The 25,000-nt window shown below is 45.9% G+C and overlaps 1 protein-coding gene across 1 annotated transcript in view; it reads left to right on the top strand.

Annotated features, from left to right (window-relative positions):
• LOC106575880 (protocadherin-9) overlaps positions 1–25,000 on the top strand; it is a 465,129-nt gene that overhangs the window by 306,813 nt on the left and 133,316 nt on the right. The window contains exon 3 of the mRNA XM_045698624.1: positions 16,144–16,339. Within this exon, the coding sequence (XP_045554580.1) occupies positions 16,144–16,339 (196 nt within the window). The remainder of the gene's footprint in view (positions 1–16,143; positions 16,340–25,000) is intronic.

Genomic DNA, 25,000 nt, shown 5'->3' with positions numbered 1-25,000 from the left:
GTAAATGTCTCTTGTTGATATGTTCCTCTCTCAACGTGAAGAGAGTCCAAATCTCCATGAAAAACGTCGGGCCAAATATCACCAATGAACAAAACTCAAAATGAACAAAACTCAAATTATTAAGTGAAATTTTGAACATGAAACAAACCTCTTTTTTTTTTTAATTCACCAAATCCAAGTTGCATTAGAATTGTTCCCCTAACGTTACTTTACGTTCTCTTCCTCCTTCCTAGTTTTATCCTAATTGAATGTCACTTACGTCGTGGAATATTCTAGAATATCGAACAAAAGGGGACATTTGCATTAGGCAGAGATTGTCCAACCTTTGGTTTCTCTAATGATTACTGTAGAGATTTACAGCCCCTATGTCGGTGTGTTGCTGAAGTGATGGCAGGGACTTCTCTGTGTTACGGAGGGAAAGGTTGTGTGGGTGTGTGTGTGGGTGTGTATAGCAGGGACCTCTCTGTGCAGAGAGAAAGGTTAGCTGGAGGAAAGAAAAGGCTGGAGGCTTGTTTCTGGGCTGAAAATACAAAGCCGAAAAGAAAGGCCTGAGGAAATGTCATTATAATGAAATGGAAATATGGTCTCAATTAAAACTGGTAACATTCAATATGGGATTTGAAGGTGCAGATTTCAGTGTGTAGCTTTGTGTGTCTGCTTGTGCCTGCCTGCCTCTGTCTGTCTGTCTGTCTGTCTGTCTGTCTGTCTGTCTGTCTGTCTGTCTGTCTGTCTGTCTGTCTGCTTGCCTGCCTGTTTGCCTGCCTGCCTGCCTGCCTGCCTGTCTGTCTGTCTGCTTGTTTGCCTGCCTGTCTGTCTGCCTGCCTGCCTGTTTGCCTGTCTGTTTGCCTGCCTGTCTGCCTGTCTGTCTGTCTGTCTGTCTGTCTGTCTGTCTGTCTGTCTGTCTGTCTGTCTGTCTGTCTGTCTGTCTGTCTGTCTGTCTGTCTGTCTGTCTGTCTGTCTGTCTGTCTGTCTGTCTGTCTGTGTTTCAGAGATGTGGAGACCGAGCAGGGTGTTAAGAGAGTATGGCCTGCTTGCATAAAACACCTTAAGTTTTCCTTCACTTTAAGTCAGTTACTAAAAAAAATGGTGGTGATTTTTCCCCCTCAAATTTAGTGAAAACATTAAGGGTGCCCATGAGGTCCCTAACTGCTTCATTCAGTATGGATATCAATGTAAACAGCATTTATGTAGGTTAATATTGCTTTAATCTGCTCTGTTTACAAAAGGAAAGCATCATCCAGCCAGCTACTTAGCTAAACAATGGAAGTAGTACAATCCATGGCTACAAAGCTAGCAGGCTAGTAAGCTACAGCTACTCTGTAAGCTAGCTGGCTAGTTAGCTATAGCTACTCTGTGAGCTAGCTGGCTAGTTAGCGAACTAGGCCCAGAACTTGGAAGAGTGTAGGTAGTGGATGGTAGAGTGTAGGTAGTGGATGGTAGAGTGTAGGTAGTGGATGGTAGAGTGTAGGTAGTGGATGGTAGAGTGTAGGTAGTGGATGGTAGAGTGTAGGTAGTGGATGGTAGAGTGTAGGTAGTGGATGGTAGAGTGTAGGTAGTGGATGGTAGAGTGTAGGTAGTGGATGGTAGAGTGTAGGTAGTGGATGATAGAGTGTAGGTAGTGGATGGTAGAGTGTAGGTAGTGGATAGTAGAGTGTAGGTAGTGGATGGTAGAGTGTAGGTAGTGGATGGTAGAGTGTAGGTAGTGGATAGTAGAGTGTAGGTAGTGGATGGTAGAGTGTAGGTAGTGGATGGTAGAGTGTAGGTAGTGGATGGTAGAGTGTAGGTAGTGGATGGTAGAGTGTAGGTAGTGGATAGTAGAGTGTAGGTAGTGGATGGTAGAGTGTAGGTAGTGGATGGTAGAGTGTAGGTAGTGGATGGTAGAGTGTAGGTAGTGGATGGTAGAGTGTAGGTAGTGGATAGTAGAGTGTAGGTAGTGGATGGTAGAGTGTAGGTAGTGGATGGTAGAGTGTAGGTAGGTAGCCCCTCTCCCTCTCCAACTTACATATCTGGTTTAGCCCCTCTCTCTCTCCAACTTACATATTTGGTTTAGCCCCTCTCCCTCTCCAACTTGCATATCTGGTTTAGCCCCTCTCTCTCTCGCCAACTTACATATCTGGTTTAGCCCTTCTCCCTCTCCAACTTGCATATCTGGTTTAGCCCCTCTCCCTCTCCAACTTACATATCTGGTTTAGCCCCTCTCTCTCTCCAACTTACATATCTGGTTTAGCCCCCCTCTCTCCCTCTCCAACTTACATATCTGGTTTAGCCCCGCTCTCTCTCCAACTTACATATCTGGTTTAGCCCCTCTCTCTCTCTCCAACTTACATATCTGGTTTAGCCCCTCTCTCTCTCCAACTTACATATCTGGTTTAGCCCCTCTCTCTCTCCAACTTACATATCTGCTTTAGCCCCTCTCCCTCTCCAACTTACATATCTGGTTTAGCCCCTCTCTCTCTCTCCAACTTACATATCTGGTTTAGCCCCTCTCTCTCTCCAACTTAAATATCTGGTTTAGCCCCTCTCTCTCTCTCTACAACTTACATATCTGGTTTAGCCCCTCTCTCCCTCTCCAACTTACATATCTGGTTTAGCCCCTCTCTCTCTCCAACTTACATATCTGGTTTAGCCCCTCTCTCTCTCCAACTTACATATCTGGTTTAGCCCCTCTCTGTCTCCAACTTACATACCTGGTTTAGCCCCTCTCTGTCTCCAACTTACATATCTGGTTTAGCCCCTCTCCCTCTCCAACTTACATATCTGGTTTAGCCCCTCTCTCTCTCTCCAACTTACATATCTGGTTTAGCCCCTCTCTTTCCTCTCCAACTTACATACCTGGTTTAGCCCCTCTCTCTCCAACTTACATATCTGGTTTAGCCCCTCTCTCCAACTTACATATCTGGTTTAGCCCCTCTCTCTCTCCAACTTACATATCTGGTTTTAGCCCCTCTCCAACTTACATATCTGGTTTAGCCCCTCTCCCTCCCCAACTTACATATCTGGTTTAGCCCCTCTCTCTCTCCAACTTACATATCTGGTTTAGCCCCTCTCTCTCTCTCCAACTTACATATCTGGTTTAGCCCCTCTCTCTCTCCAACTTACATATCTGGTTTAGCCCCTCTCTCTCTCTCTCTCTCTCAAACTTACATATCTGGTTTAGCCCCTCTCCCTCTCAAACTTACATATCTGGTTTAGCCCCTCTCTCCCTCTCCAACTTACATATCTGGTTTAGCCCCTATCTCTCTCCAACTTACATATCTGGTTTAGCCCCTATCTCTCTCCAACTTACATATCTGGTTTAGCCCCTCTCTCCCTCTCCAACTTACATATCTGGTTTAGCCCCTCTTTGTCTCCAACTTACATATCTGGTTTAGCCCCTCTCCCTCTCCAACTTACATATCTGGTTTAGCCTCTCTTTGTCTCCAACTTACATATCTGATTTTAGCCCCTCTCCCTATCCAACTTACATATCTGGTTTAGCCCCTCTCCCTCTCCAACTTACATATCTGGTTTAGCCCCTCTCTCTCTCCAACTTACATATCTGGTTTAGCCCCGCTCTCTCTCCAACTTACATATCTAGGTTAAGCCCTCTCTCTCTCTCCAACTTACATATCTGGTTTAGCCCCTCTCTCTCTCCAACTTAAATATCTGGTTTAGCCCCTCTCTCTCTCTCTACAACTTACATATCTGGTTTAGCCCCTCTCTGTCTCCAACTTACATACCTGGTTTAGCCCCTCTCCAACTTACATATCTGGTTTAGCCCCTCTCTCTCTCCAACTTACATATCTGGTTTAGCCCCTCTCTGTCTCCAACTTACATACCTGGTTTAGCCCCTCTCTGTCTCCAACTTACATATCTGGTTTAGCCCCTCTCCCTCTCCAACTTACATATCTGGTTTAGCCCCTCTCCCTCTCCAACTTACATATCTGGTTTAGCCCCTCTCTCCAACTTACATATCTGGTTTAGCCCCTCTCTCTCTCCAACTTACATATCTGGTTTAGCCCCTCTCCAACTTACATATCTGGTTTAGCCCCTCTTTGTCTCCAACTTACATATCTGGTTTAGCCCCTCTCTCCAACTTACATATCTGGTTTAGCCCCTCTCTCTCTCCAACTTACATATCTGGTTTTAGCCCCTCTCCCTATCCAACTTACATATCTGGTTTAGCCCCTCTCTCTCTCCAACTTACATATCTGGTTTTAGCCCATCTCCCTATCCAACTTACATATCTGGTTTAGCCCCTCTCTCTCTCCAACTTACATATCTGGTTTAGCCCCTCTCTCTCTCTCTCTCTCTCTCTCAAACTTACATATCTGGTTTAGCCCCTCTCTCCCTCTCCAACTTACATATCTGGTATAGCCCCTCTCTGTCTCCAACTTACATACCTGGTTTAGCCCCTCTCTCTCTCCAACTTACATATCTGGTTTAGCCCCTCTCTCCCTCTCCAACTTACATATCTGGTTTAGCCCCTCTTTGTCTCCAACTTACATATCTGGTTTAGCCCCTCTCTCTCTCCAACTTACATATCTGGTTTAGCCCCTCTCTCTCTCCAACTTACATACCTGGTTTAGCCCCTCTCTCTCTCTCCAACTTACATATCTGGTTTAGCCCCTCTCTCTCTCCAACTTACATATCTGGTTTAGCCCCTCTCTCTCTCTACAACTTACATATCTGGTTTAGCCCCTCTCTGTCTCCAACTTACATACCTGGTTTAGCCCCTCTCTCTCTCCCTCTCCAACTTACATATCTGGTTTAGCCCCTCTCTCTCTCCAACTTACATATCTGGTTTAGCCCCTCTCTGTCTCCAACTTACATACCTGGTTTAGCCCCTCTCTGTCTCCAACTTACATATCTGGTTTAGCCCCTCTCCCTCTCCAACTTACATATCTGGTTTAGCCCCTCTCTCTATCTCCAACTTGCATATCTGGTTTAGCCCCTCTCCCTCTCCAACTTACATATCTGGTTTAGCCCCTCTCTCTATCTCCAACTTGCATATCTGGTTTAGCCCCTCTCTCGCCAACTTACATATCTGGTTTAGCCCCTCTCTCGCCAACTTACATATCTGGTTTAGCCCCTCTCTCCAACTTACATATCTGGTGTAGCCCCTCTCTCCAACTTACATATCTGATTTAGCCCCTCTCTCTCTCCAACTTACATATCTGGTTTTAGCCCCTCTCCCTATCCAACTTACATATCTGGTTTAGCCCCTCTCCCTCTCCAACTTACATATCTGGTTTAGCCCCTCTTTGTCTCCAACTTACATATCTGGTTTTAGCCCCTCTCCCTATCCAACTTACATATCTGGTTTTAGCCCCTCTCCCTCTCCAACTTACATATCTGGTTTAGCCCCTCTCCCTCTCTAACTTACACATCTGGTTTAGCCCCTCTTTGTCTCCAACTTACATATCTGGTTTAGCCCCTCTCCCTCTCCAACTTACATATCTGGTTTAGCCCCTCTCTCTCTCCAACTTACATATCTGGTTTAGCCCCTCTCTCTCTCCAACTTACATATCTGGTTTAGCCCCTCTCTCTCTCCAACTTACATATCTGGTTTAGCCCCTCTCTCTCTCTCTCTCAAACTTACATATCTGGTTTAGCCCCTCTCCCTCTCCAACTTACATATCTGGTTTAGCCCCTCTCTCTCTCCAACTTACATATCTGGTTTAGCCCCGCTCTCTCTCCAACTTACATATCTAGGTTAAGCCCCTCTCTCTCTCGAACAACTTACATATCTGGTTTAGCCCCTCTCTCTCTCCAACTTACATATCTGGTTTAGCCCCTCTCTCTCTCTCCAACTTACATATCTGGTTTAGCCCCTCTCTCTCTCCAACTTACATATCTGGTTTAGCCCCTCTCTCTCTCTCTCTCTCTCAAACTTACATATCTGGTTTAGCCCCTCTCCCTCTCAAACTTACATATCTGGTTTAGCCCCTCTCCCTCTCCAACTTACATATCTGGTTTAGCCCCTCTCTCTCTCCAACTTACATATCTGGTTTAGCCCTCTCTCTCTCTCCAACTTACATATCTGGTTTAGCCCCTCTCTCTCTCCAACTTACATATCTGGTTTAGCCCCTCTCTCTCTCTCTCTCTCAAACTTACATATCTGGTTTAGCCCCTCTCCCTCTCAAACTTACATATCTGGTTTAGCACCTCTCCCTCTCCAACTTACATATCTGGTTTAGCCCCTCTCTCTCTCCAACTTACATATCTGGTTTAGCCCCGCTCTCTCTCCAACTTACATATCTAGGTTAAGCTCCTCTCTCTCTCGAACAACTTACATATCTGGTTTAGCCCCTCTCTCTCTCCAACTTATATATCTGGTTTAGCCCCTCTCCCTCTCAAACTTACATATCTGGTTTAGCCCCTCTCCCTCTCAAACTTACATATCTGGTTTAGCCCCTCTCCCTCTCAAACTTACATATCTGGTTTAGCCCCTCTCTCCCTCTCCAACTTAAATATCTGGTTTAGCCCCTCTCTGTCTCCAACTTACATACCTGGTTTAGCCCCTCTCTCTCTCCAACTTACATATCTGGTTTAGCCCCTCTCTCCCTCTCCAACTTACATATCTGGTTTAGCCCCTCTTTGTCTCCAACTTACATATCTGGTTTAGCCCCTCTCTCTCTCCAACTTACATACCTGGTTTAGCCCCTCTCTCTCTCTCCAACTTACATATCTGGTTTAGCCCCTCTCTCCCTCTCCAACTTACATATCTGGTTTAGCCCCTCTTTGTCTCCAACTTACATATCTGGTTTAGCCCCTCTCTCTCTCCAACTTACATACCTGGTTTAGCCCCTCTCTCTCTCTCCAACTTACATATCTGGTTTAGCCCCTCTCTCTCTCTCTACAACTTACATATCTGGTTTAGCCCCTCTCTGTCTCCAACTTACATACCTGGTTTAGCCCCTCTCTCCCTCTCCAACTTACATATCTGGTTTAGCCCCTCTCTCTCTCCAACTTACATATCTGGTTTAGCCCCTCTCTGTCTCCAACTTACATATCTGGTTTAGCCCCTCTCTGTCTCCAACTTACATATCTGGTTTAGCCCCTCTCCCTCTCCAACTTACATATCTGGTTTAGCCCCTCTCCCTCTCCAACTTACATATCTGGTTTAGCCCCTCTCTCGCCAACTTACATATCTGGTTTAGCCCCTCTCTCCAACTTCCATATCTGGTTTAGCGACTCTCTCTCCAACTTACATATCTGGTTTAGCCCCTCTCTCTCTACAACTTACATATCTGGTTTAGCCCCTCTCTCTCTCCAACTTACATATCTGGTTTAGCCCCTTTCCAACTTACATATCTGGTTTAGCCCCTCTCCAACTTACATATCTGGTTTAGCCCCTCTCTCCAACTTACATATCTGGTTTAGCCCCTCTCTCTCTCCAACTTACATATCTGGTTTTAGCCCCTCTCCCTATCCAACTTACATATCTAGTTTAGCCCCTCTCCCTCTCCAACTTACATATCTGGTTTAGCCCCTCTCTCTCTCCAACTTACATATCTGGTTTAGCCCCGCTCTCTCTCCAACTTACATATCTAGGTTAAGCCCCTCTCTCTCTCGAACAACTTACATATCTGGTTTAGCCCCTCTCTCTCTCCAACTTACATATCTGGTTTAGCCCCTCTCTCTCTCTCCAACATACATATCTGGTTTAGCCCCTCTCTCTCTCCAACTTACATATCTGGTTTAGCCCCTCTCTCTCTCTCTCTCAAACTTACATATCTGGTTTAGCCCCTCTCCCTCTCAAACTTACATATCTGGTTTAGCCCCTCTCTCCCTCTCCAACTTACATATCTGGTTTAGCCCCTCTCTGTCTCCAACTTACATACCTGGTTTAGCCCCTCTCTCTCTCCAACTTACATATCTGGTTTAGCCCCTCTCTCCCTCTCCAACTTACATATCTGGTTTAGCCCCTCTTTGTCTCCAACTTACATATCTGGTTTAGCCCCTCTCTCCAACTTACAGATCTGGTTTAGCCCCTCTCTCTCTCCAACTTACATATCTGGTTTTAGCCCCTCTCCCTATCCAACTTACATATCTGGTTTTAGCCCCTCTCCCTATCCAACTTACATATCTGGTTTAGCCCCTCTCTGTCTCCAACTTACAGATCTGGTTTAGCCCCTCTCTGTCTCCAACTTACATATCTGGTTTTAGCCCCTCTCCCTCTCCAACTTACATATCTGGTTTAGCCCCTCTCCCTCTCCAACTTACATATCTGGTTTAGCCCCTCTCTCTCTCCAACTTACATATCTGCTTTAGCCCCTCTCCCTCTCCAACTTACATATCTGGTTTAGCCCCTCTCTCTCTCTCAACTTACATATCTGGTTTAGCCCCTCTCTCTCCAACTTACATATCTGGTTTAGCCCCTCTCTCCAAATTACATATCTGGTTTAGCCCCTCTCTCTCTCCAACTTACATATCTGGTTTTAGCCCCTCTCCAACTTACATATCTGGTTTAGCCCCTCTCCCTCCCCAACTTACATATCTGGTTTAGCCCCTCTCTCTCTCCAACTTACATATCTGGTTTAGCCCCTCTCTCTCTCTCCAACTTACATATCTGGTTTAGCCCCTCTCTCTCTCCAACTTACATATCTGGTTTAGCCCCACTCTCTCTCCAACTTACATATCTGGTTTAGCCCCTCTCTCTCTCTCTCTCAAACTTACATATCTGGTTTAGCCCCTCTCCCTCTCAAACTTACATATCTGGTTTAGCCCCTCTCTCCCTCTCCAACTTACATATCTGGTATAGCCCCTCTCTGTCTCCAACTTACATACCTGGTTTAGCCCCTCTCTCTCTCCAACTTACATATCTGGTTTAGCCCCTCTCTCCCTCTCCAACTTACATATCTGGTTTAGCCCCTCTTTGTCTCCAACTTACATATCTGGTTTAGCCCCTCTCTCTCTCCAACTTACATACCTGGTTTAGCCCTCTCTCTCTCCAACTTACATACCTGGTTTTAGCCCCTCTCCCTATCCAACTTACATATCTGGTTTAGCCCCTCTCCCTCTCCAACTTACATATCTGGTTTAGCCCCTCTCCCTCTCTAACTTACACATCTGGTTTAGCCCCTCTTTGTCTCCAACTTACATATCTGGTTTAGCCCCTCTCCCTCTCCAACTTACATATCTGGTTTAGCCCCTCTCTCTCTCCAACTTACATATCTGGTTTAGCCCCTCTTTCTCTCTCCAACTTACATATCTGGTTTAGCCCCTCTCTCTCTCCAACTTACATATCTGGTTTAGCCCTCTCTCTCTCTCTCTCCTCAACTTACATATCTGGTTTAGCCCCTCTCTCTCTCAAACTTACATATCTGGTTTAGCCCCTCTCCTCTCCAACTTACATATCTGGTTTAGCCCCTCTCTCTCTCCAACTTACATATCTGGTTTAGCCCCTCTTTCTCTCTCCAACTTACATATCTGGTTTAGCCCCTCTCTCTCTCCAACTTACATATCTGGTTTAGCCCCTCTCTCTCTCTCCAACTTACATATCTGGTTTAGCCCCTCTCTCTCTCCAACTTACATATCTGGTTTAGCCCCCTCTCTCTCCAACTTACATATCTGGTTTAGCCCCTCTCTCTCTCCAACTTACATATCTGGTTTAGCCCCTCTCTCTCTCCAACTTACATATCTGGTTTAGCCCCTCTCTCTCTCCAACTTACATATCTGGTTTAGCCCCTCTCTCTCTCAAACTTACATATCTGGTTTAGCCCCTCTCTCTCTCAAACTTACATATCTGGTTTAGCCCCTCTCTCTCTCCAAACTTACATATCTGGTTTAGCCCCTCTCTCCCTCTCCAACTTACATATCTGGTTTAGCCCCTCTCTCTCTCCAACTTACATACCTGGTTTAGCCCCTCTCTCTCTCCAACTTACATATCTGGTTTAGCCCCTCTCCCTCTCCAACTTACATATCTGGTTTAGCCCCTCTTTGTCTCCAACTTACATATCTGGTTTAGCCCCTCTCCAACTTACATATCTGGTTTAGCCCCTCTTTGTCTCCAACTTACATATCTGGTTTAGCCCCTCTCTGTCTCCAACTTACATATCTGGTTTAGCCCCTCTCTCTCTCTCTCCAACTTACATATCTGGTTTAGCCCCTCTCTCTCTCCAACTTACATATCTGGTTTAGCCCCTCTCTCCAACTTACATATCTGGTTTAGCCCCTCTCTCTCTCCAACTTACATATCTGGTTTAGCCCCTCTCTCTCTCCAACTTACATATCTGGTTTAGCCCCTCTCTCTCTCCAACTTACATATCTGGTTTAGCCCCTCTCTCTCTCCAACTTACATATCTGGTTTAGCCCCTCTCTCTCTCCAACTTACATATCTGGTTTAGCCCCCTCTCTCTCCAACTTACATATCTGGTTTAGCCCCTCTCTCTCTCCAACTTACATATCTGGTTTAGCCCCTCTCTCTCCAACTTACATATCTGGTTTAGCCCCTCTCTCTCCAACTTACATATCTGGTTTAGCCCCTCTCTCTCTCCAACTTACATATCTGGTTTAGCCCTCTCTCTCCAACTTACATATCTGGTTTAGCCCTCTCTCCAACTTACATATCTGGTTTAGCCCCTCTCTCTCTCCAACTTACATATCTGGTTTAGCCCCTCTCTCTCCAACTTACATATCTGGTTTAGCCCCTCTCTCTCTCCAACTTACATATCTGGTTTAGCCCCTCTCTCTCTCCAACTTACATATCTGGTTTAGCCCCTCTCTCTCTCCAACTTACATATCTGGTTTAGCCCCTCTCTCTCTCCAACTTACATATCTGGTTTAGCCCCTCTCTCTCTCCAACTTACATATCTGGTTTAGCCCCTCTCTCTCTCTCCAACTTACATATCTGGTTTAGCCCCTCTCTCCCTCTCCAACTTACATATCTGGTTTAGCCCCTCTTTGTCTCCAACTTACATATCTGGTTTAGCCCCTCTCTCTCCAACTTACATATCTGGTTTAGCCCCTCTCTCCAACTTACAGATCTGGTTTAGCCCCTCTCTCTCTCCAACTTACATATCTGGTTTTAGCCCCTCTCCCTATCCAACTTACATATCTGGTTTAGCCCCTCTCTCCAACTTACAGATCTGGTTTAGCCCCTCTCTGTCTCCAACTTACATATCTGGTTTTAGCCCCTCTCCCTATCCAACTTACAAATCTGGTTTAGCCCCTCTCCCTCTCCAACTTACATATCTGGTTTAGCCCCTCTCTCTCTCCAACTTACATATCTGGTTTAGCCCCTCTCCCTCTCCAACTTACATATCTGGTTTAGCCCCTCTCTCTCTCCAACTTACATATCTGCTTTAGCCCCTCTCCCTCTCCAACTTACATATCTGGTTTAGCTCTTCTCTCTCTCTCTCCAACTTACATATCTGGTTTAGCCCCTCTCTCTCTCTCTAACTTACATATCTGGTTTAGCCCCTCTCTCTCTCCAACTTACATATCTGGTTTAGCCCTCTCTCTCTCCAACTTACATATCTGGTTTAGCCCCCCTCTCTCTCCAACTTACATATCTGGTTTTAGCCCCTCTCTCCAACTTACATATCTGGTTTAGCCCCTCTCCCTCTCCAACTTACATATCTGGTTTAGCCCCTCTCTCTCTCCAACTTACATATCTGGTTTAGCCCCTCTCTCTCTCCAACTTACATATCTGGTTTAGCCCCTCTCTCTCCAACTTACATATCTGGTTTAGCCCCTCTCTCTCTCCAACTTACATATCTGGTTTAGCCCCTCTCTCTCTCCAACTTACATATCTGGTTTAGCCCCTCTCCCTCTCAAACTTACATATCTGGTTTAGCCCCTCTCTCCCTCTCCAACTTACATATCTGGTTTAGCCCCTCTCACTCTCCAACTTACATATCTGGTTTAGCCCCTCTCTCTCTCCAACTTACATATCTGGTTTAGCCCCTCTCTGTCTCCAACTTACATATCTGGTTTAGCCCCTCTCTCTCTCCAACTTACATATCTGGTTTAGCCCCTCTCTCTCTCCAACTTACATATCTGGTTTAGCCCCTCTCTCTCTCCAACTTACATATCTGGTTTAGCCCCTCTCCCTCTCCAACTTACATATCTGGTTTAGCCCCTCTCTCTCTCAAACTTACATATCTGGTTTAGCCCTCTCTCTCTCCAACTTACATATCTGGTTTAGCCTCTCTCTCTCTCCAACTTACATATCTGGTTTAGCCCCTCTCTCTCTCTCCAACTTACATATCTGGTTTAGCCCCTCTCTCTCTCCAACTTACATATCTGGTTTAGCCCCTCTCTCTCTCCAACTTACATATCTGGTTTAGCCCCTCTCCCTCTCCAACTTACATATCTGGTTTAGCCCCTCTCTCTCTCCAACTTACATATCTGGTTTAGCCCCTCTCTGTCTCCAACTTACATATCTGGTTTAGCCCCTCTCCCTCTCCAACTTACATATCTGGTTTAGCCCCTCTCTCTCTCCAACTTACATATCTGCTTTAGCCCCTCTCCCTCTCCAACTTACATATCTGGTTTAGCTCTCTCTCTCTCTCTCCAACTTACATATCTGGTTTAGCCCCTCTCTCTCTCTCTAACTTACATATCTGGTTTAGCCCCTCTCTCTCTCCAACTTACATATCTGGTTTAGCCCCTCTCTTTCCTCTTCAACTTACATACCTGGTTTAGCCCCTCTCTCTCCAACTTACATATCTGGTTTAGCCCCTCTCTCCAAATTACATATCTGGTTTAGCCCTCTCTCTCTCCAACTTACATATCTGGTTTAGCCCCTCTCTCTCTCCAACTTACATATCTGGTTTAGCCCCTCTCTCTCTCCAACTTACATATCTGGTTTAGCCCTCTCTCTCTCCAACTTACATATCTGGTTTAGCCCCTCTCTCTCTCCAACTTACATATCTGGTTTAGCCCCTCTCTCTCTCCAACTTACATATCTGGTTTAGCCCCTCTCTCTCTCCAACTTACATATCTGGTTTAGCCCCTCTCTCTCTCCAACTTACATATCTGGTTTAGCCCTCTCTCTCTCCAACTTACATATCTGGTTTAGCCCCCTCTCTCTCCAACTTACATATCTGGTTTAGCCCCTCTCTCTCTCCAACTTACATATCTGGTTTAGCCCTCTCTCTCTCCAACTTACATATCTGGTTTAGCCCCTCTCTCTCTCCAACTTACATATCTGGTTTAGCCCCTCTTCTCTCCAACTTACATATCTGGTTTAGCCCCTCTCTCTCTCCAACTTACATATCTGGTTTAGCCCCTCTCTCTCCAACTTACATATCTGGTTTAGCCCCTCTCTCTCTCCAACTTACATATCTGGTTTAGCCCCTCTCTCTCCAACTTACATATCTGGTTTAGCCCCTCTCTCTCTCCAACTTACATATCTGGTTTAGCCCCTCTCTCTCTCCAACTTACATATCTGGTTTAGCCCCTCTCTCTCCAACTTACATATCTGGTTTAGCCCCTCTCTCTCTCCAACTTACATATCTGGTTTAGCCCCTCTCTCTCCAACTTACATATCTGGTTTAGCCCCTCTCTCTCTCCAACTTACATATCTGGTTTAGCCCTCTCTCTCTCCAACTTACATATCTGGTTTAGCCCCTCTCCCTCTCCAACTTACATATCTGGTTTAGCCCCTCTCTGTCTCCAACTTACATATCTGGTTTTAGCCCCTCTCTCTCCAACTTACATATCTGGTTTAGCCCCTCTCTCTCTCCAACTTACATATCTGGTTTAGCCCCTCTCTCTCTCCAACTTACATATCTGGTTTAGCCCCTCTCTCTCTCCAACTTACATATCTGGTTTAGCCCCTCTCTCTCTCCAACTTACATACCTGGTTTAGCCCCTCTCTCTCCAACTTACATATCTGGTTTAGCCCCTCTCTCTCCAACTTACATATCTGGTTTAGCCCCTCTCTCTCTCCAACTTACATATCTGGTTTAGCCCTCTCTCTCTCCAACTTACATATCTGGTTTTAGCCCCTCTCCCTCTCCAACTTACATATCTGGTTTAGCCCCTCTCCCTCTCCAACTTACATATCTGGTTTAGCCCCTCTTTGTCTCCAACTTACATATCTGGTTTTAGCCCCTCTCCCTATCCAACTTACATATCTGGTTTAGCCCCTCTCCCTCTCCAACTTACATATCTGGTTTAGCCCCTCTCCCTCTCCAACTTACATATCTGGTTTAGCCCCTCTCTCTCTCCAACTTACATATCTGGTTTAGCCCCTCTCCCTCTCCAACTTACATATCTGGTTTAGCCCCTCTTTGTCTCCAACTTACATATCTGGTTTAGCCCCTCTCCAACTTACATATCTGGTTTAGCCCCTCTCTGTCTCCAACTTACATATCTGGTTTAGCCCCTCTCTCTCTCTCTCCAACTTACATATCTGGTTTAGCCCCTCTCTCTCTCTCCAACTTACATATCTGGTTTAGCCCCTCTCTCTCTCTCCAACTTACATATCTGGTTTAGCCCCTCTCTCTCTCCAACTTACATATCTGGTTTAGCCCCTCTCTCTCTCCAACATACATATCTGGTTTAGCCCCCTCTCTCTCCAACTTACATATCTGGTTTAGCCCCTCTCTCCAACTTACATATCTGGTTTAGCCCCTCTCTCTCTCCAACTTACATATCTGGTTTTAGCCCCTCTCCAACTTACATATCTGGTTTAGCCCCTCTCCCTCCCCAACTTACTTATCTGGTTTAGCCCCTCTCTCTCTCCAACTTACATATCTGGTTTAGCCCCTCTCTCTCTCTCCAACTTACATATCTGGTTTAGCCCCTCTCTCTCTCCAACTTACATATCTGGTTTAGCCCCTCTCCAACATACATATCTGTTTTAGCCCCTCTTTGTCTCCAACTTACATATCTGGTTTAGCCCCTCTCTCCAACTTACATATCTTGTTTAGCTCCTCTCTCTCTCCAACTTACATATCTTGTTTTAGCCCCTCTCCCTATCCAACTTACATATCTGGTTTAGCCCCTCTCCCTCTCCAACGTACATATCTGGTTTAGCCCCTCTTTGTCTGCAACTTACATATCTGGTTTTAGCCCCTCTCCCTATCCAACTTACATATCTGGTTTAGCCCCTCTCCCTCTCCAACTTACATATCTGGTTTAGCCCCTCTCCCTCTCCAACTTACATATCTGGTTTAGCCCCTCTCTCTCTCCAACTTACATATCTGGTTTAGCCCCTCTTTGTCTCCAACTTACAAATCTGGTTTAGCCCCTCTTTGTCTCCAACTTACATATCTGGTTTAGCCCCTCTCTCCCTCTCCAACTTACATATCTGGTTTAGCCCCTCTGTGTCTCCAACTTACATATCTGGTTTAGCCCCTCTCTCTCTCCAACTTACATACCTGGTTTAGCCCCTCTCTCTCTCTCCAACTTACATATCTGGTTTAGCCCCTCTCTCTCTCCAACTTACATACCTGGTTTAGCCCCTCTCTCCCTCTCCAACTTACATATCTGGTTTAGCCCCTCTCTCTCTCCAACTTACATATCTGGTTTAGCCCCTCTCTGTCTCCAACTTACATACCTGGTTTAGCCCCTCTCTGTCTCCAACTTACATATCTGGTTTAGCCCCTCTCCCTCTCCAACTTACATATCTGGTTTAGCCCCTCTCTCTCTCCCCAACTTACAAATCTGGTTTAGCCCCTCTCTCTCTCCAACTTACATATCTCGTTTAGCCCCTCTCTCTCTCCAACTTACATATCTGGTTTAGCCCCTCTCTGTCTCCAACTTACATATCTGGTTTAGCCCCTCTCTCTCTCCAACTTACATATCTGGTTTAGCCCCTCTCCAACTTACATATCTTGTTTAGCCCCTCTCTCTCTCCAACTTATGTTTGTTGTTTAGCCCCTCTCTCTCTCCAATCTTCACACCTCTTCTTCAAATATGTTGGCATCTGTGAATTTGGATCAGTGTCTGTATCAATTTGATGGATCGCTCCGTCAACAGTTTACTTAATCCTCTCTGTCCATATGGCCTTTATTATGTTAGGTCATAATGTTATCAGAGGACATCAGATGTACAGAATGATCGTTTACAATACAACATCAGCCTAACACAGGTGTCCTTAATCAGCAAGAGGATTACAGTAGCGCGTTAACCGAGTGATCACACCCCCTTTAAATCCCTGAGCCCTAGCTAATGTCGCGGCCCTGTTTTGTCTCTTGGTTCTAGTCGCAGCGCCGCGTCACGTTTCACCTGCCAGACGGTTCTCAGGAGAGCTGCAGTGACAGTGGGCTGGGGGACCACGAGCCCACGCTCCTCTCATGCCCTCTCCCTCTGGTGCAGGGCCAGGCGCAGGAAGACTTCTACCAACAGGCCTCCCCGGACAAGAGGACCGAAGCCGACGGGAACTCTGACCCCAACTCTGGTGAGTGAGTCACCTGGTTTCCTGGTCTGCTGGTTTGCTCTCATCCTCTTCTCCCCACTTCTCTCCACCTCTGACCCCAACAGTCTGTTGGTCTAGTCTACTCTCCTTCTCTCCTTCTCTTCACCTCTGACCCCAACAGTCTGTTGGTCTGGTCCTCTCTCATTCTCTTCACCTCTGACCCCAACAGTCTGTTGGTCTGGTCTACCTCCTTCTCTTCACCTCTGACCCCAACAGTCTGTTGGTCTGGTCTTCTCTCCTTCTCTCCACCTCTGACCCCAACAGTCTGTTGGTCTACTCTACTCTCCTTCTCTTCACCTCTGACCCCAACAGTCTGTTGGTCTGGTCTTCTCTCCTTCTCTTCACCTCTGACCCCAACAGTCTGTTGGTCTGGTCTACTCTCCTTCTCTTCACCTCTGACCCCAACAGTCTGTTGGTCTGGTCTTCTCTCCTTCTCTCCACCTCTGACCCCAACAGTCTGTTGGTCTGGTCTACTCTCCTTCTCTTCACCTCTGATCCCAACAGTCTGTTGGTCTGGTCTTCTCTCCTTCTCTTCACCTCTGACCCCAACAGTCTGTTGGTCTGGTCTTCTCTCCTTCTCTCCACCTCTGACCCCAACAGTCTGTTGGTCTGGTCTACTCTCCTTCTCTTCACCTCTGACCCCAACAGTCTGTTGGTCTAGTCTACTCTCCTTCTCTTCACCTCTGACCCCAACAGTCTGTTGGTCTACTCTACTCTCCTTCTCTTCTCTCCTCTTCATCTTCTCCTTCTTCTTTTCTTTCCTCTTGATCTTCTCCTCCTGCCCTCTCCTCTTCTTCTCAGACAGGAAGGTGAAGCATCCGTGCAAAGAGACATTTTACAATTACTTACATTTCATACGTTTCCTTTGTCTTAAAACTTTATCACCTGTGTTCCAACCGGAAGATGTAGGACTACATCAATCCCAGAAACCTTTAGCCAGATAAATTAAGTCCTAAAAGAGGAGAGAATAGAGGATGTTTAGAGTCTCCCAGTTTGGGGAAATGTGTGAAAATAACCTTCTTAATGAAATGTAAATTAATGTAGTGTCATTTGATCTCTTTAAAAGCGTGTTCGTGAGAACTTTTATTTTACACTCATTTTAATGCTCAGTGTTAATGTACTGTCCTCCAACCTGCTTCCTGTTAGATACTCCCAGGTGTACAGAGGAGTTCCCCGTAGTCTACTCACCTATTTGTGAAGCTCATTGGATTTATTGAGAGATGATTTCCCAGTTGGAGACCCGGCGGCATGGCGCAGACCTGAAATGTTTAACTTTCAACTAGAAGTATTTCTAGTGGGAATGTTCTCCGACCCACTTTTCACCTTTTATCATTAAGAGGTGAGGAGAGAGGCCGTAGATAAAAAATCAAGAGCATAGCCCAGAGGTCGGTACAAAACTGACTGTTAGGGGTGAAGGAGTACCGCAGTACATCACCCAGAGGTCGGTTGTTTGGGTGTAGGGCCTGATCAGAGCCTGAAGGTACGGAGGTGCCGTTCCCCTCACAGCTCCGTAGGCAAGCACCATGGTCTTGTAGCGGATGCGAGCTTCGACTGGAAACCAGTGGAGAGAGCGGAGGAGCGGGGTGACGTGAGAGAACTTGGGAAGGTTGAACACCAGACGGGCTGCAGCGTTCTGGATGAGTTGTAGGGGTTTAATGGCACAAGCAGGGAGCCCAGCCAACAATGAGTTGCAGTAATCCAGACGGGAGATGACAAGTGCCTGGATTAGGACCTGCGCCGCTTCCTGTGTGAGGCAGGGTCGTACTCTGCGAATGTTGTAGAGCATGAACCTACAGGATCGGGTCACCGCCTTGATGTTAGTGGAGAACGACAGGGTGTTGTCCAGGGTCACGCCGAGGCTCTTAGCACTCTGGGAGGAGGACACAAGGGAGTTGTCAACCGTGATGGCGAGATCATGGAACGGGCAGTCCTTCCCCGGGAGGAAGAGCAGCTCCGTCTTGCCGAGGTTCAGCTTGAGGTGGTGATCCGTCATCCACACTGATATGTCTGCCAGACATGCAGAGATGCGATTCGCCACCTGGTTGTCAGAAGGGGGAAAGGAGAAGATTAATTGTGTGTCATCTGCATAGCAATGATATGAGAGACCATGTGAGGATATGACAGAGCCAAGTGACTTGGTGTATAGCGAGAATAGGAGTGGGCCTAGAACAGAGCCCTGGGGGACACCAGTGGTTAGAGCACGTGGTGCGGAGACAGATTCTCGCCACGCCACCTGGTAGGAGCGACCTGTCAGGTAGGACGCAATCCAAGCGTGGGCCGCGCCGGAGATGCCCAGCTCGGAGAGGGTGGAGAGGAGGATCTGATGGTTCGCGGTATCAAAGGCAGCAGATAGGTCTAGAAGGATGAGAGCAGAGGAGAGAGAGTTAGCTTTAGCAGTGCGGAGAGCCTCCGTGACACAGAGAAGAGCAGTCTCAGTTGAATGCCCAGTCTTGAAACCTGACTGATTAGGATCAAGAAGGTCATTCTGAGAGAGATAGCAAGAGAGCTGGCCAAGGACGGCACGTTCAAGAGTTTTGGAGAGAAAGGAAAGAAGGGATACTGGTCTGTAGTTGTTGACATCGGAGGGATCGAGTGTAGGTTTTTTTCAGAAGGGGTGCAACTCTCGCTCTCTTGAAGACGGAAGGGACGTAGCCAGCGGTCAAGGATGAGTTGATGAGCGAGGTGAGGTAGGGGAGAAGGTCTCCGGAAATGGTCTGGAGAAGAGAGGAGGGGATAGGGTCAAGTGGGCAGGTTGTTGGGCGGCCGGCCGTCACAAGACGCGAGATTTCATCTGGAGAGAGAGGGGAGAAAGAGGTCAAAGCACAGGGTAGGGCAGTGTGAGCAGGACCAGCGGTGTCGTTTGACTTAGCAAACGAGGATCGATGTCGTCAACCTTCTTTTCAAAATGGTTGACGAAGTCATCCGCAGAGAGGGAGGAGGGGGGAGGGGGAGGAGGATTCAGGAGGGAGGAGAAGGTAGTAAAGAGCTTCCTAGGGTTAGAGGCAGATGCTTGGAGTTTAGAGTGGTAGAAAGTGGCTTTAGCAGCAGAGACAGAAGAGGAAAATGTAGAGAGGAGGGAGTGAAACGATGCCAGGTCCGCAGGGAGGCGAGTTTTCCTCCATTTCCGCTCGGCTGCCCGGAGCCCTGTTCTGTGAGCTCGCAGTGAGTCGTCGAGCCACGGAGCAGGAGGGGAGGACCGAGCCGGCCTGGAGGATAGGGGACAGAGGAAATCAAAGGATGCAGAGAGGGAGGAGAGGAGGGTTGAGGAGGCAGAATCAGGAGATAGGTTGGAGAAGGTTTGAGCAGAGGGAAGAGATGATAGGATGGAAGAGGAGAGAGTAGCGGGAGAGAGAGAGCGAAGGTTGGGACGGCGCAATACCATCCGAGTAGGGGCAGAGTGAGAAGTGTTGGATGAGAGCGAGAGGGAAAAGGATACAAGGTAGTGGTCGGAGACTTGGAGGGGAGTTGCAATGAGATTAGTGGAAGAACAGCATCTAGTAAAGATGAGGTCAAGCGTATTGCCTGCCTTGTGAGTAGGGGGGAAGGTGAGAGGGTGAGGTCAAAAGAGGAGAGGAGTGGAAAGAAGGAGGCAGAGAGGAATGAGTCAAAGGTAGACGTGGGGAGGTTAAAGTCACCCAGAACTGTGAGAGGTGAGCCATCCTCAGGAAAGGAACTTATCAAGGCGTCAAGCTCATTGATGAACTCTCCAAGGGAACCTGAAGGGCGATAAATGATAAGGATGTTAAGCTTGAAAGGGCTGGTAACTGTGACAGCATGGAATTCAAATGAGGAGATAGACAGATGGGTCAGGGGAGAAAGAGAGAATGTCCACTTGGGAGAGATGAGGATTCCAGTGCCACCACCCCGCTGGCTCGATGCTCTAGGGGTAGGCGAGAACACGTAGTCAGACGAGGAGAGAGCAGTAGGAGTAGCAGTGTTATCTGTGGTAATCCATGTTTCCGTCAGCGCCAGGAAGTCTAGGGACTGGAGGGTAGCATAGGCTGAGATGAACTCAGCCTTGTTGGCCGCAGACCGGCAGTTCCAGAGGCTGCCGGAGACCTGGAACTCCACGTGGGTCGTGCGCGCTGGGACCACCAGGTTAGAGTGGCAGTGGCCACGCGGTGTGGAGCGTTTGTATGGCCTGTGCAGAGGGGAGAGAACAGGGATAGACAGACACATAGTAGACAAGCTACAGAAGAGGCTACGCTAATGCAAAGGAGATTGGAATGACAAGTGGACTACACGTCTCGAATGTTCAGAAAGTTAAGCTTACGTTGCAAAAATCTTATTGACTAAAATGACGAAAATGATACAGTACTGCTGGCTGGTGGAGTAGGCTAGCTAGCAGTGGCTGCGTTGTTGACTTTGAACGTGTAGCTGGCTAGGTAACCTCGATAGTTTCAGTACTACACCTTGTCATGATACAAAGCAACTTTGTAGCTAGCTAGCTAACATAACACTAATCAAGACGTTCCTTGTAATGTATTTAGTTTCTACAATGCTGCTCGTCGGGTAATAGTTGGCTGGGTTAGGAAAAATGGCGTCGCGGGGGACGGAAATAGCTGGCTAGCTAACCTCGATGGCTGGCTAGCTAACCTCGGTAATTACTAAACTACACAATTATCAAGCTATGACAAAGACAACTAAGTAGCTAGCTAGCTAACACTGCACTAGTCAAATCGTTCCGTTGTAAAGTATTAGTATCTACAGCGCTGCTAGTCGGTAACGGTTGGCTAGCTAGCAGTGGGTTAATGATGACTAGGTGTGTTGACTAAGTCTGGCGCCGCGTCGCGGCTGGCTAGCTCACCTCGATAATTACTCAAACTACACAATTATCTTAGATACAGAGACAGCAAAGACAACTATGTAGCTGGCTAACTAACACTAACACCACACTAATCAAGTCGTTACGTTGTAATGTAATAGTTTCTGCAGTGCTGCTAGTCGGTAGAAGTTGGCTAGCTAGCAGTGATGACTAGCTAGCTAGCAGCTAGCAGTGTTGACTACGTTAGGAGGACGAAGATAGCTAGCCTCGATAATTACTCTAAACTACACGATTATCTTTGATACAAAGACAGCTGTGTAGCTAGCTAAGAAGAATTGCTCAGATCAAACAAATCAAGCCGTTGTAATGTAGTGAAGTGTAATATTACCTGTGGAGCGAAGCGTAGTGCGACTGCTCGCTCCAAACCGGAAGCTCCAAACCGGAAGCTCCATCACCCAGAGGTCGGTACTAAACTGACTGTTAGGGGTGAAGGAATACCGCAGTACATCACCCAGAGGTCAGTACCGCAGTACATCACCCAGAGGTCGGTACTAAACTAACTGTTTGGGGTGAAGGAGTACCGCAGTACATCACCCAGAGGTCGGTACCGCAGTACATCACCCAGACGTCGGTACTGTATAACATCATGCATAACTCAAGCACATTCAGTAAACAGCATGGCTGTGATAGATATGGTTTTTCACCCAAAAAAAAGCTGGTTGAGAAATTTAAGACCAAAAGTACACATTTATTTTTTCTGTAGCTTTTTTGGTGAAGTGTCTGTAACCTGGGTGACACCTATATTCTGTAAATGTGACGCTTGACTCAACTGTATTTTGTATTTTGCTATAGCGAAGGTGGTTCCGTTAGTTGTCAGGACTTAGACCTGCAATCAACAACACTTTAATTGGAAGGTTTTTATGTCGGCTTTGTGCTAAATGTTCGTCACGATAGAGCTAACATTGTAGCTGCACACTCCAATTAACAACAAACCAATTAAGTTAAGACTTGTAATTAATTAGAGAACACGGCCAGAGTGCCATATATCCTGTTTTTTTTTGTTTGTTGTTGAATTATTGGACAACAGCACTCCAAATCTGTGTCACAAATGGCACCCTATCTCCTGCATAGTGTACTACATCTGATTAGAGCCCTATGGTGAATACTAGTGCACCACGTAGGGAAACAGGGTTTCATTTAGGACAGAGCCTACGACTTGCAACATCTATCACGGGTCAGCAGCAAACTACATGCCTTTCACGCAGTTGACAAAGTCCTTTTCATTATTAAGTCCCCTGACGTTCCAGGTAATCACCTTGGAATATATATACATAAATTAGGGCTATTGATTTCACCCACTCCTCGCTTTCTACCAATGGAAACATTAGTTTAACCTGTTACACTAATCAACAAATCCACTTCCTCGTGTGTTTATAATAAAGAACATCAAAAAGGTTGACTATTGATTTAATTATCACGCCGTTGTAGCAATGAAAACATATTGAGTCAGTCAATATGAAATTGTTTGTATCTCAAATTACTTTTTTCGTGTTTCTTCATAATGACGGTAGGCTAAAGTTATTATTTAGAGGTGAGGAGAGAGCAGCAATATCTAAGGTATCAACAGGCTGATCTATAGCATTGACCGTTTTCTGAGGTATCAACAGGCTGATCTATAGTATCAATATCTAAGGTATCAACAGGCTGATCTATAGCATTGACTGTTTTCTGAGGTATCAACAGGCTGATCTATAGTATCAATATCTAAGGTATCAACAGGCTGATCTATAGCATTGACCGTTTTCTGAGGTATCAACAGGCTGATCTATAGTATCAATATCTAAGGTATCAACAGGCTGATCTATAGCATTGACCGTTTTCTGAGATATCAACAGGCTGATCTATAGTATTGACTGTTTTCTGAGATATCAACAGGCTGATCTGTAGCATTGACTGTTTTCTGAGATATCAACAGGCTGATCTATAGCATTGACTGTTTTCTGAGGTATCAACAGGCTGATCTATAGCATTGACTGTTTTCTGAGATATCAACAGGCTGATCTGTAGTATTGACTGTTTTCTGAGGTATCAACAGGCTGATCTATAGCATTGACTGTTTTCTGGGATATCAACAGGCTGATCTGCAGTATCAATATCTAAGGTATCAACAGGCTGATCTATAGCATTGACCGTTTTCTGAGGTATCAACAGGCTGATCTATAGTATCAATATCTAAGGTATCAACAGGCTGATCTATAGCATTGACCGTTTTCTGAGATATCAACAGGCTGATCTATAGTATTGACTGTTTTCTGAGATATCAACAGGCTGATCTATAGCATTGACTGTTTTCTGAGATATCAACAGGCTGATCTATAGCATTGACTGTTTTCTGAGGTATCAACAGGCTGATCTATAGCATTGACTGTTTTCTGAGGTATCAACAGGCTGATCTCTAGTATTGACTGTTTTCTGAGGTATCAACAGGCTGATCTATAGCATTGACTGTTTTCTGAGATATCAACAGGCTGATCTGTAGCATTGACTGTTTTCTGGGATATCAACAGGCTGATCTATAGTATCAATATCTAAGGTATCAACAGGTTGATCTATAGCATTGACTGTTTTCTGAGGTATCAACAGGCTGATCTATAGTATTGACTGTTTTCTAAGGTATCAACAGGCTGATCTATAGCATTGACTGTTTTCTGAGATATCAACAGGCTGATCTATAGTATTGACTGTTTTCTAAGATATCAACAGGCTGATCTATAGCGTTGACTGTTTTCTAAGATATCAACAGGCTGATCTATAGTATTGAACTGTTTTCTGAGATATCAACAGGCTGATCTATAGTATTGAACTGTTTTCTGAGATATCAACAGGCTGATCTATAGCATTGACTGTTTTCTAAGATATCAACAGGCTGATCTATAGTATTGACTGTTTTCTGGGATATCAACAGGCTGATCTATAGTATTGACTGTTTTCTAAGGTATCAACAGGCTGATCTATAGCATTGACTGTTTTCTGAGATATCAACAGGCTGATCTACAGTATTGAACTGTTTTCTGAGATATCAACAGGCTGATCTATAGTATTGACTGTTTTCTAAGGTATCAACAGGCTGATCTATAGCATTGACTGTTTTCTGAGATATCAACAGGCTGATCTATAGCATTGACCGTTTTCTGAGGTATCAACAGGCTGATCTATCGTATTGACTGTTTTCTGAGGTATCAACAGGCTGATTTATAGCACTGAGCGTTTTCTGTCAAAGAAATAAGATGAACATGTAAATGTACATGTAATACACTTAGAAAAAAAGTTGCTGTCTACAACCTAGAATGGTTATTCGGCTGTCCCCATAGGAGAACCCTTTTCAGAACCCATTTCGATTCCAGGTAGAACCCTTTATAGTTCCAGGTAGAAACCTTTAATGTTCCAGTAGAACCCTTTAAGGTTCCAGTGGTTCCAGTAGAACCCTTTAAGGTTCCAGTAGAACCCTTAAAGGTTCCAGTAGAACCCATTTAGGCTCCAGTAGAACCCTTTAAGGCTCCAGTAGAACCCTTTAATGTTCCAGGTAGAACCCTTTAATGTTCCAGGTAGAACCCTTTAAGGTTCCAGTAGAACCCTTTAAGGTTCAAGTGGTTCCAGTAGAACCCTTAAAGGTTCCAGTAGAACACATTTAGGCTTCAGTAGAACCCTTTAAGGTTCCAGGTAGAACCGTTTAAGGTTCCAGTAGAACCCTTTTAGGTTCCAGTGGTTCCAGTAGAATCCTTTTAGGTTATAGTAGAACCCTTTCTGTTACATCACAGAGAATTCAAAAATGCCTACTTGATGTTATCCAAACTTAATTTCATCGGAGAAGACATATT

Source organism: Salmo salar, chromosome ssa17 (assembly GCF_905237065.1).
Source record: "Salmo salar chromosome ssa17, Ssal_v3.1, whole genome shotgun sequence".
In the NCBI taxonomy this organism is placed as follows: domain Eukaryota; kingdom Metazoa; phylum Chordata; class Actinopteri; order Salmoniformes; family Salmonidae; genus Salmo; species Salmo salar.
Note: the sequence above shows the minus strand (reverse complement) of the source record. Positions and strands in the feature narration are given on the sequence as shown.